Genomic DNA, 12,641 nt, shown 5'->3' with positions numbered 1-12,641 from the left:
GGTAGATTTCTCAATGTTTTAACGTAATTGGAACCATGTTTTATAGTAATACTTTCTCAAGTATGCTGTCCTTTGAATTTTGGAATAGTGTACTTTGCTTTCTTATCGTGAGTTTTGGGCTTCTGCCTGAGAAATAGTAGTTTGAAATAATAAAAGAGGTTTTAAATGGACACATTATTAATGACACTGATCCATCCACTTAGATTTGATTCTTTCCTTCCAAATTTCACATGCTGGTTTTTTGTGCTGTCATAGAAGCATACAGAAGAGTACTTTTATTTTTCTTTAATTAGCATAAGATTGTTTCATGGACATTACTGTAACAAAATACTTCCACTGAAATGTGAACACTTGATCTTGAGGGGGAATTTCTGCTTATTTTCATTATATACATTAGATTTCCTCTTTGTTTTTTTCCTGAAAGGAAAGGCTGTCTTGACTGCAAAATGCGTAAGTTCATGGCATTGGACAAACTGAAGAAGAGAAACTGTGTTTAGGTATGAGAACTGATAGTGCTTGCATTCTTAATGAAATGGAATACATATGCTTGTTCTTTAACATTATTGTAAATAAGTTCTTCCACTGAAGAAAGACACTTGCTAAATGTACATCAGTTAAATGAACTGTATCGCTCATTTCTCAAGAAGAAGCCTTTCTCCAAAATGAAGAAGAGGAGTCAATCCTAGTTTCGAAGATTAAAAAGGGTGGCATGACTTTATGTGAATCAAGCTTCGGAAGAAATTAGCAGGAAGCACGTTAAGTCTCCCACTGTGTATGAAGCTGTGTATGAAACTTTTATTTCCTTTGCAGAGCAGTTCAAATGATGTAATGAGTGATCGATGCCTTGCATTTTTGTACTGCTGTCCGTCTTTGACCGTGTAATTGAGATTGGAGCAGCCTATATTTCACTTACTTATTAAGAATTTCTTAACAAAGACCAGAAACTTGCAAGTTACTAGGCTGTCACCCAGACAGCCCTGTCTACAAATTTCTAGTAGACCGTGATGACTCCTTTAAGATATCCATTGGCTGAATACGAATTATGCTTTAGTAGCAGTAGGATTGTGCTAAAGTGAATTGAATTTTCCTGATATCTTACTTTTCTTGGCTGCTTAATTGTGAAGCAGTGGGAAAAGTTTCATTCGCTTGAGAATTCTTGGGAGAGCCTCGTGTCTCTCATCTCGCAAGCTGTTAACTTCTAATGCTGGTATGAACAAACTTAAAAAGTGACCTGTGGTCACTTACACCCTGGAAGCATTGTCAGACTGGCTAATTCCATTCCCAGAATTAAAATTTTAATTTAACTTGTTCTTTCACAACAGTCAGGGAGATTCTCTTGACACCAACAGCAGCTGACCACCCCACCTACCGTGCACATCTAATTCTCTTTTTGTAACCAAATTATCACAGTTTTATCTGACTTCATTATTACAAAACAGGTATTTTCTCTATTTGACAGCTTTTTTCATAATACGTTACTTTGCATTTCATGAAAAGCTCGAAGCAGAGCTGACATGACATCATCTAACAGCTATTTTCATGTCAGTGTGTTTGCAGAAAGTCTTGCCAGAAGTTCTTTTACTTAAGCTCAGGCTGAACTCCTGTGAGAGTGTGTGTTCACAGCACTATGTAAGGAGCAACGCACCGTGCAGATACTGGAGGGAGGGCAAGAGGAGTGGGAAAAAACTAACCAAATTGTAGAAACACAGAAGCCTGCAGGCAACCTGAAGGTGATACAAGAAGACAATTATATTCACACTTCCTGCTGATGTATTGCATTTGATTTGTGCAGATATAATTTTTATTCCTAGTCAACTAGATGGCCGACTGGATAAAACCTGGGTAAAAGCTCGAGTCTTAACATGATTACGTTATGTATGCTTCAATATCGGCTTTAAATGTTTTTAGTTAATGTATAGATCCTTTAAGATCTGTGAATCCCTTTGGTTTGAGTTGAATGAGGATTTCACTCCTAGTTCCAGACAAAATATGTTTTTTGTTACTTTTTATTTCTTTAAACATGCTACTGTGGAGGAGTGTGGTACCAGTTTTTGTTAATTAAGAATCATAGGAGATTTACTGTGATGTTATAGTTCCAGTGAAGATCATGTGCCGTAGTTGGAAAAGGTGCCTTCTCTCTAGTGTTGAAAATTCTTGTTATTTAACATGATGGCAGAGCGTATAGCTTCATTCTGAAGCTTTGATGTTGTTATACAAATAAGCTGTGTGTTTTCGTGAATTCCAAGGTACACTCACTTAATGAAGTAAGAGACAATGAAACGTAAATAACTTCCGATGTGTTATTTATTACATTCAATGTGTAATAATAGTAAAATTAAAATGTGGTGAAGGATGAGAAGTCAGGAACTAAAAAGCCAAAAGGTAAAGAATACCTGTCAGAAAATGCTTGTCTTGCTTGTGCTTCTAGTCCCTTAAGACTTTTTCAGATACTGGATTTTAAAATAGACACTAGATGTCATTAAAAAGGTGAATATTTTATGACATTTTGGAATGTCTCTTTCTGAGTCTCTCTGATTTGACTTGATAGTGAACCCATGGAATTCAGCAAAGCTTTATCATTAATTTGAATTAGTTACCTAATTTTAGGAAGGGGGAACACAAAATAGGAGTTTAGTAACTCTAACTTTCCTGGAAGTATTTCAGTTTACCTTTACTGTATCTACTTCCTTCCCAAAGATACCAGGAAAGGCCTGGAAACAGAATGAGCGTTCTTTTGTATTCAGAATGTAATCAAATCCAAAATGGAGAAAGAACATACCCTTCCTGCTGCTAATTCCTAACTGAAACTTATCACAACATAATGATGGAGAACTCCTATAAAAGTTTTAAGGTCTCTTAAAACATGTCAACAGTATCATCACAGCTACTTTTTTTTTTTTTTTTTAAATAAAAGTAAGGGCTCAGATGCTTTGGGTAGTCTCAACTTCCTGAATCACAAAGGGGAGAAAGGCTGTCTTTCAAAGAGCTAGAGGCTCAAATTGCTGAGACCTGTAGGGATTCAAGTGAAGTCCTCGATATGTAATGACGGTAAATAAAAATGAGAGATTCTAATATGATTTGTTCACTGTAAGAAGTGCCACTGTCATAGCATTCTGCTCTGTTCTGTACTAGCCACAATTAATCCTTATTATAAAGTGAATCAACTTCAAATTTTGGTTGTGTTAATTAAAACGATACTAAAAGTTTTCTAGGTCTGTTGTACATAATGCAAAGCCAGTCAATACAATGTCTAAAGTCCTTTCCCTTTTCCTTTGGTCATGCAGTAGATACATGGGAGGCTGGGGAGAATTCAATACTACTGAAGTGTCTTTCTGTTCCAAAGAGGATTTTGGAGTACTGAGAAAAAAAATTGTCCGTCTGATGAACTTGCCAAGCTTTCAGCAATTTGGGATCGGTATATCAAACTAAAGCTGCTGTAGGTTTTTTAAAATCCCATTAAGTATTTGTGCATGTTACCCCATGCCTTTTTTTTCGTAATGAAGTGCAGTGCTTTAGGGTACACTGCACGTGAAATAAACAATGAGTTGTAAATATTTTTTCTTTCACTTCCAGTTCGCAATACAAAAGGGAAAAAAAAAAAGAACATGGGAAAGATTTTACTTCATTTCTCCTAAGTGACAAAAGTATGTTTTCAGGTTTACTCTGAAGCTGAAGGAATAACTAAGTAACTGCATCCAACTGTAATTAAGAAGAATGAAGTACTCTAGTAAAACCTGTGCATATCCCAATTAACTAAGTTCTGTATAGAGAAGCTTAAGAAAACATAGATCTAAGAGTTGAATATACTTAGTTCTAAACCCAGAAGCTATTGTTAATTCCTTTTTAATTTGCCAGCAACAACAGAGGAAATATACTCTCCTTACGTGATGGTTAGTGGATTCGCTTTTAAGAAAATTAATGGAACATAAGCAGTGGAAAGTTGTCTTTCTGAACATGGTAGTTCCTTAGGTTTTGAAAACAACTTTATGGGCTATACTGTATTAGTGTAATCCGGAGTGGATCCAGTTGATTGGAACTCCAGGCCTTGCACAAGAATCTTACTAAACTTAGTTGAATGTAAGTAGTCAAAGTCTCTATTCCTGCATAAAAATTCCTCCCGGTGACCTGACTGAAGTGAATGCATTAATGTAATCACAGCGCCACAGAATGGTTGAGGTTGGAAAAGGACCTGTAGGGACTATCTAGTCCAATGAGTAAGAGTCCTCACAAATGTTCCACAAATGAAAATCTGTCTAAAAGCCTGAAGTTATATAATAATATGTTATTTCCTGACTACGCTGGAAATGTAAAAAAAAAATCGGAAATTGGAAAACTGGCTTGTTGTTTCAGTCCAGAGTAGCAACTAGTGCTGCAGCAGTGTAGTTCAAAGGTGACTGAAAGTCATAGATTTCTGTTCTAGGCTTCTGTCCGATGCTTTTGTGCTCCTCTGGAGCAGAGTCAGGAAAATAGCTGGATCTTTCTACCTGGGTGTAGAAGTCTGTCTGGGTTTGGAGTGTTGCTGGTGAGCGCACAGCTACTCTTTGCAGGGCACAGTCACGTATAGGTTAGAGTAATCTCAGTGTTACTATAGAGGTAGCCTGGGAATAAAGGAGGCCACAGAGTCAGGGGAACAAAAGCAATTTCCTGTAGTCTCTTCAAAAGGAGATCTGGCATAGCTAAAGAGGACCCCAGCAGAGCTATGTTGGTTTTATTCCAGTTCAAATGAGATTAGAATCAGCTTCTACAAGATTGCCTTCTCACTCTAAAAGCTTCTGGTCTCCATTGGCAGTACAGGCTCTACAAGAGATTTATTATTTTATCTTCTCATCTGTCACTTGCCTCCTAACACTCAGGGTGTAAAACTTATATGCTCTGTATTTCAACATTACTTAGGATAACAACAACAATGTATACTGATGTAGCACTATTAATTTTGAAAGCACTCAAAGCAATAGTAAAATGTAGCCACCTGCAGAGTTTGGAAGGTGGCAAGGCATTTTAAAATGCTGCTTCTAAAAGTAAGATGACTGCTGCTGAGCAGTTAACAGTGAATGCTTTTGAATTGTGCTTTCTTAGTGTGTCTAAAGGTTTTTGCATTTGGTTTTTCCATCTCATTCCTAAATAGTCAAATATTCATTATACAGTCACTTAAAAACATACTTGACTGTTACGCAATATAGCCTTTCACAGGCAAGGAAGACGAACAACAAAGATAATTGCAGTTTAGGGTCCTACTCTTGTTAGCTTTTACGTAATTAAAAGATCTAGATAAATAAAGAGCAAATAATCCTTGAAGTAATTTAGAAAGGAATTAATAACGAAAATCAGAAGCTACAAAGAGAAACTGTATCAGAAACTGAATATTGTTGCATGAGAGCATTTAAAAGTCAAGGCGCTAATTATTTTAATAGCAGATTCTGAATAGAAATTAGATGCTGGCAAGATGAACAGACCTGAAATACCTGTATGATACACGTTCTTCTTGTACTCCCTAATTTGTTGGCAAAATCTACTAGGAAGCTGGCATTGCTTATGTGCAAAGCAGAAGTTTTATTTTGTGGACTCTAGCTCGACTTAGGCTGATAAGAGCCAGGTGTAAAATTTGATTTTCCATAGAAGCCCTGACTTAGAAGAGCATTCCTACTTGGAAAAGTGCTTTAAACATATCTAAAGTTAAAGAATACCAATGTAGACAAAGGATGCAAAATTCAAATTGTATGACAGAGGTACTAGAAATCAGAATAACCCAAATGAGGAAAAGGAACTGTAAAACACGCAAAACCGGTCTAAGCACTTCATCTGTTTCAAAGTGCTTGTAAAGCAGCAACGGAAACAGGACATTATTACAAACAAGTTCTGCTCAGCAGTGGCCAAATATCCCCAGTAAGAAGAACAGTACAGTGCCAAATTTTTGTGTATGGGGAAGATAAAGATTTTCACCAGGCACTCAATGAGCAAAACTTTTCGAATGCTGAGAGCTCTCTGAAGCCTAGCTCTGAAGATGTTACCGGATGGCCATCCTGTAACTTAGGCTAACACAGATTTTCTGTATTTTGTGACTAATGTTAGTGTAATGGTGAATTTTTAGTCTGGCTTTTATCCTCCATGCAATGGTCCTTATTAATGTTCATTAATTATTATTTTTTTTAATTTAACTACTTGGTCTACAGGCTTTCTCTTTTAATTGGTGCCTTATTAAAATCTCATTTAGATAAATACTAAGAGGAGCTATTCCAGCTATATATGGGCACTACCTCTTTATTCCACCTGCCAACACTTATTATAAGAGTCTGCAAATATGCCTCCAGCTGTTAAAAATCTAACTTTTTTTTTTTTTTTACTGAGCAGATACAATGTGGTGTGCGTTGCTGTATCTTTTCCCATGCACAGATCCAGTCAAGACAGCAGAGCTCCACTTTTGAGCTTGATCTGAGATGCAGAGTACCTCCATCTGGACTATTAAATCATTGGTGCGGGAATGTTTCTTTGATTTATCAGAGACGGGTGAGATACATGGATGCGGTACCCACCCTGCATTCAGCAAGAGACAGTCAAGTTGGTTTAGGTAATAAGAATTAACTGTACACATCAGTTGTGTTACATGTAAAACCTGTCAATCTTTCAGCCATGTGAGCTGCAGGGTTTTCTCTGGGGCTGGTGACAAGCACGGGGCCTACGGCATTGATTGTATAAAAGCAACTAGAGAGAACCGGTAGTGAGAGAAGCGTTAATGAACATGGTTCTGGGAGGAGAAAGAGAGGCTCTTGGGAGAGGCAGCACTGAAACCTCTGAGAGGACACTGCCTGCTGTTGTTTTTCTGACTATGTTACTAGCAGTCATGGCTGGGTATGCGTTCTCGGAAATACAGGAGTGTACAGGACTATATATATAGGACTGGTTAGGAAAGTTGCCTGTCCCTAGTGGCAGGAACATATTGGCCACTGGACCCGGTGAATCATGATAATCGTTTCGCTTACTTTGTACCCTCTGAACCAATGGCTCTGAGCTGATGTTTGCCTTAATGGTAATTGACTTGTCTGGGTTGAAATCAATGGAAGGTTTGTTCCAGTAGGCTGTGTTCAGAGGTGGTATTGTGCAACACTGTTTAACAGGCTGATAAACGCTAATCAGTGTCTGAGCTTCCAGGTGACATTTGCAGGAAGTTTGGTGAGAAGCTTGTATAGCAAATGCAACCCATTATTCTGGAATGGTGCACGGTAATGCTTTCCCAGCACTTCTTCCTGATTCTCAGCCGAGATTGCTAAACTTCCTGCGCAGTAGCGGAAGAAAATATTTTTTGATGACTTACCTTGGCTCCCCGTGTGAGCCATGCCCTCATCTTCCTCTCTCACAGCCATGTGTAGGGAGCTGAGGGGCCAGGAAGACCATCAGCACCGTGCTGTACTGTGGCACATCCCTGCCGATACCAGTAGGATGTTAGGTCTTTCTTCTGGGATAATACTGAACAAATATATGACCCACAGCTCTTCATTTTACTGAATTTGTAATGAGAGCATGTTTGGCTTGCAGTAATTGTTTCCTTTGAGGTACCAGCATGAAAATCCTGCTTAGTTTTGTGCTACTGTCAAATAGTATGATGTTTTACAGACGTTTTTGCCTCATGCAATGAACCTGTGGGGTTTGGGGGTGTTTTTCCGATTATAAAGGAAAGTAGAAACCCTATATGAGTTAAAGTTTCAGCTTCTGATTCAACTGTGTTCTCATTGCAGTTATTAGGACTTTTACCATTTAAATAGTTTTTCTTTGTAAATGATGTATCTTTAAATACTCTTAGGGTTTATGAGGACAGTAATAAGAATTTTTAAAAAATGCTTTAATATTTTACATATACAGTTTCCAATTTCCTGTTATAACATTCAGATGTGAGAGACCTTCTATTTCCAGATGGAAAATAACCCTTTTTCGTAACAGTTGTTTGTTGTTATAAAGTCAAAGCAATTGTGGCATTTTTTTCTTCCAAATGCTTACTTAAGCTTGAAACAGAAGTCTGTAGCTTGAAACAGAAGTCTGTAGTAGGTGTGGGATCTGTTTGAGTACACTACATCTGAAGAAATTCGTTTTTATCATCTCTTGAGAACTGCCTAGTATATCCAGCTCTATTACTACCCAGTATTTTTACAAGTTTTAGTTTGAAGCAACCTTTGTAACACTCTCTTCTTAAATAAAGTATTTTTAAGCGTAAACCAACTTGTTACCTGCGCTTTGTGTTACCAAGTAAAGTACAATAAAATATCACACAGTGATTGCTATGCAATAAAAAGGGATAGATAAAAAGTCAGTAAGCAATAATACATGAGTAGACAAGGCTGAAGTTCACTTTATTTCAGTACTAATTTAGTCTTGGCTTCCAGATACATTTTACACAAATATAATGTGCGTTTCAAAGGCAATGCCACTGAAGAGAGCAGAGTATATATACCAGTGTTTGTAAACTTGCTGCCTTAGAAGTTACTTGATAAACTGGGTCCTTCATAAACTGTCCACGCCTTCTTCAGTATAACTGCACCTCTAGAACGTTTAGGAAGCTAGGTTTTCTTTGTAAACCTTACGGTGTTGAGAGTAAAATCAGACTTCCCTGGCTGTAGTTTACTCTGAACGGCTCCCTAAAACTTTATCTCATTGCTAGATCAACCCTCCCCCCTTTTTAGCATTTTCCCACCTTTTTAGGAAATATTCTGGAGAAACCTAATGTCAGACTGTCTGTTTAAAAAACCTTGGAGTTGCAGATCCTCGTGCTGCTGCAGAAGGGGACAGATTCTAATCTAAGCTGTACTGGACTTAATTTAATGAAGCTACTGTTACGTATGTTGTTGTGATACCCGAGAGTCCTAGCCAGAGCTAATTGCTGGAAGTGCCTGGCTATGAGAATCTTGTGGGAAGCCCAAGCCCGAGGTGATGGGCAGATTTGTGGGTTCAGAAGAGGAAGGGCAGTGATGTTGTGCAGGGTACTCCTAAGGGAATGCTGTGTTGTCTCTCTGCTCTAAGTGTATTAGAACTTGAGGTCTGACCCAAGGCAGGCATGTGGCATGTTTACAGCTTCAGCAATGGTATTTAGGGGTTAACATTTGAATATTTGGAAGTATATGTATGCATATTTATTTGTTTAAATGACTAATGTTAATTTAAAGAGTCAAAGCCACTGTGCTGATTGGTCACTGAAGTTTCCCCTTGACAGTTATATTATGTGATTTAAATCCATGCAGAAGTCAGAGTACTACTCAAGCTTAACAGGGATCCTTTCTACCCCTGACTCTAACCTCACATCTGGCAGTAACTCTTGGGCAAATAGGATATATGGGCTGGTATCCTTTACTGGTCCAGATGTACACAGCCCTAAGCAAATTCATTCAGAAAACAGCTAAATGAACAAAGAATGAAAACGTTGCTATTATGTTAGGAGTGGTAACAGCCTTGCAATTGATGACTCTTAAATTAAACACATTTCAAGCATATGCCTACCCACCAGGATTTGCTTGTGCAACCGTCATTACCTTGTACTGTGATCTCTCAGCAGATCTTGCAAACTCAGTAGTGGGAAGCCAGACCAGTGCTTGGATAAAGCTCCCTATAAGACGCTGGCCTTCCAAACTGTGGTTGTGGTGGCAATGGCAGCAGTTGATGATCTTCCACTGACTCAGAATTGAATCAGTGTATGAGCAGCATCTTTCATTCTATCCACCTCTGTCAACTCAGCATCAGCTGTTGACTAAACTAAATTTTTTTGTCTGAACGTAATTAAAAATTAGTGCTTTGTTTTTTTTCTGATACTGGCCGCACTATTTGATGTCAGTTCCTGAAGTACTCAACTTTTCAGGTGATCTTTTCAAGCAGTAGCTGGATAAAGATTTGGCCTGCAAGACATAGCAAAAAGGGATGCATTCAGTCAAGCATGACTTTTGGAGTTGCGGGTTTTTTTCAATGTAGTTTTTAAGACTGCTATTTTTAGGGGGGAAAAAAAAGGCCCATAATACTTTTTGACTAATATGGGAATGCCAGTCCCAATATGTGGAACAAAATCCAGCTGGTGGGTTTCCATCCTGTAGTTTTCAACTGTATTTATTTCTAATGAATTTCTTTTTTCTGTGGGGTGGGATATTTGTTTCTTTTCATTTACTTGGTAGTGGAATAATCCTGTGCGTCGCTAGATAACTGCTGTATTCTGTGCCAGTAGTATTTCTGTGTATGAATGAGATCTAGAAATCTGTTATTCATTTTACAGGACTCCTGAGCATCTCAGGTCTACATGAGATAGTATATCACAGAAGCAACTAAAGTGTCAAGAAGACATGCCTGACCTGTCTTTAAAAGTGGGTAGGTAAACTTCTGCTGAGCTCTGTGCTTCTGCAGCTGTGCTGCTATCTGTATGTGCTATTTTACACTTGCCATGTAACAGTTTACTGTGGATATTTATTCTGCAGTGCAGTCATCACTGTCCATAATACTGAGAATTCCTAGGAAGTTAATTTCTCTGAATAAATCTCATGGTTTGGGGAATAAAGTGGAAAGTCCTCTGACTAGGGTAAGCTTTAACCTGCTCCATAAAACTTTAGTTCATCATTGGCTTGGCTCCCTCTTTTAATTTCCCTTTTGGGTGGATGGAGGAATGGATTCCGGTGAGAGCAAAAGGAAGGTAAAATACCTGACTTTGAAATAAAAGATTCCTTTCCTGTTGTAAGGAGGAAAATTTGTATAGCCTCCAAGTAAATTCACATGTGGGCTGAAATTCTGGCTCTGCAGAGCTCCCATGCCTCAGGACTTTTGGACAAGAATGTTGCTTCCATGAGTGGGTGTCCACAGCTGGTGGCTCAGCTGCTAAAGGCTGTCTCATTTAATTTGAGGGCTGAGTGTGGCTGTTGAGGTAAATAGTCCATTTTAAGTACTCACTAGTTTGCTTCACCATTCACAATTAGAAGTATTATCATTTATGAGAAACATATACTTACAGTTTTTCTCCTATGTTCCACATTAAAGGACTTGGCATATTTATCAGCAAAGTGGTCAGCATTTTATATGTGTGAATACTTGTTTCTCTGGTTGAGGGTTTGCCTGACTGCGTCCTGCACAATATATTTCTCATTTGTTTGTGGTTGTCTGTATTTCCTGCTGTTAGTGGTCCAGCAGAGAGCTGAAAGCAGAGTTTGCAGGAGTGGCAGTACTGAGGCTTTTTTAGTGATTTTTCCAAATAACATTGAAATCGCACAGAACTATTTCCAAAATACCAAAGTCTCCAGGCCGCCAAGGGTATAATTAGGCAAAATAACTTCAATACACCGTGTGTGGCTGTCAGTGCAATTTTCTCTTCTGTAGCCTTTCAGTCACATCCCATTTCACGCGGGCTGTTGTTTGCCAGAAGTGCTCCTCTTCCTCCCGCTGTTGGTCCCTGTTTTGAAGGCTGGTCAATTTTAGCACGCACTTACATGCTCTATAAAGTTTTGCACAAATATGCACCCTTCCATGAGAAAGAGCATAGCAGGAAGCCACTGGAAGCTGTATTTTCTTTCCCATTAATACAACAACCAGGATGAAACAGCTCCTCCCTAATGGACCAATCTTGCCTTGGGGAAACAAGTTTCCGAGACTTAGGACTCGCTCTTAGATAAAGGGAAAAAGAAGTCTCATTATGTGCCCTTCTAGTTCCTTACTGCACCTCATTTTTTTTCTTTGTGTTTTTTTTTTCATTTCACAAGGTTCTCCTGCAGCATGTGCCACGGCAGGACAGCTGGAGCGCATCCTGCGGGCGGGCGGCGTGTGCACCTTGCTGTTGCTGCTGCCTCCTTGGGGAGCACCGGGCGCTGCCGCACGAAGAGCAACAATTCAGGTAAACTCAAAAATAAGTACAGCACGCGGGTCCCGGAGGAAAACACGCAGACGCACACGCAAGCCGGTGATTTCTTGCTTTCGGGGTGTGAGTGTTGGCGTCGAGGGAGTGGTTTCGCCCCCCTCCCCCCCAGGTTTGCAGGAGAGGAGCCCTTCCCCCGGGACCCCCCCGGAGGCTGGGGCGGGGGTGCAGGTGAGGCGGCGGAGGGGTGCCCGGGGCCGGGGGCGGGCCGAGGGCGGGCCGGGGGCGGGATGCGGAGCCCGGCGAGCCGAGCTCGGCCTGACGCAGCAGCGGCGGCCCCAGCCGCGGCGGGCGGCGGCGGCGGGGAGCCGCGGGGCTGAGGGGCGGTGCCGAGCCGCGCCGAGCCGAGCCGCGCCGCGCCGCGCCGGGGGTGTCGGCCGGGCGCCGCTGCAGGCTGGCCGCCTGCGGCTGCCTGCGGGGCGGCGGCGGCGGCGGCGGGGGGCCGGCGGCCGGGATGATCCGGTTCCGGAGCTCCAGCATCAGGTCGCTGAGCCCGGAGATGAAGTGCACCGTCCGGCTGCTGGACGACTCCGAGATCGCCTGCTACATCCAGGTGCCGCGGCCAGGGAGGGCGGCGGGGCGGCACCGCTGCCCGGCGCCCTTCCCCGGGCTGGCGAGGCAGGGCCGGGCCGGTGCGCGGGGGGCCGCGGAGCGGGGGCTGCCGCTCCGCGCTCCGGGGCGGCGGGCCCGGCGCGGCGCGGGCGGGGAGCAGCGAGCAGCGAGCAGCGGAGCGCCCTGCCCGGCGCTCGGCTCCGCGCACCGGCGCCTCCTCCGTGCGGAG

General features: G+C 41.3%; 1 protein-coding gene across 3 annotated transcripts in view; it reads left to right on the top strand.

The window, feature by feature from the left end:
* Nucleotides 1–11,921: 11,921 nt before the first annotated feature.
* Nucleotides 11,922–12,641, top strand: part of FRMD3 (FERM domain containing 3) — a 139,834-nt gene continuing 139,114 nt past the window's right edge. For 2 of the 3 annotated variants that reach the window (XM_068928262.1, XM_068928261.1), the window contains exon 1: nucleotides 12,256–12,413. In XM_068928262.1, coding sequence (XP_068784363.1) covers nucleotides 12,315–12,413 — 99 coding nt within the window. In that variant the 5' untranslated portion in view covers nucleotides 12,256–12,314. Of the gene's footprint in view, nucleotides 12,032–12,255; nucleotides 12,414–12,641 lie in introns of those variants that run through there. The other variant, XM_068928263.1, reaches the window with a different exon arrangement.

This window comes from Struthio camelus, chromosome Z, assembly GCF_040807025.1.
Source record: "Struthio camelus isolate bStrCam1 chromosome Z, bStrCam1.hap1, whole genome shotgun sequence".
NCBI lineage: Eukaryota > Metazoa > Chordata > Aves > Struthioniformes > Struthionidae > Struthio > Struthio camelus.
Note: the sequence above shows the minus strand (reverse complement) of the source record. Positions and strands in the feature narration are given on the sequence as shown.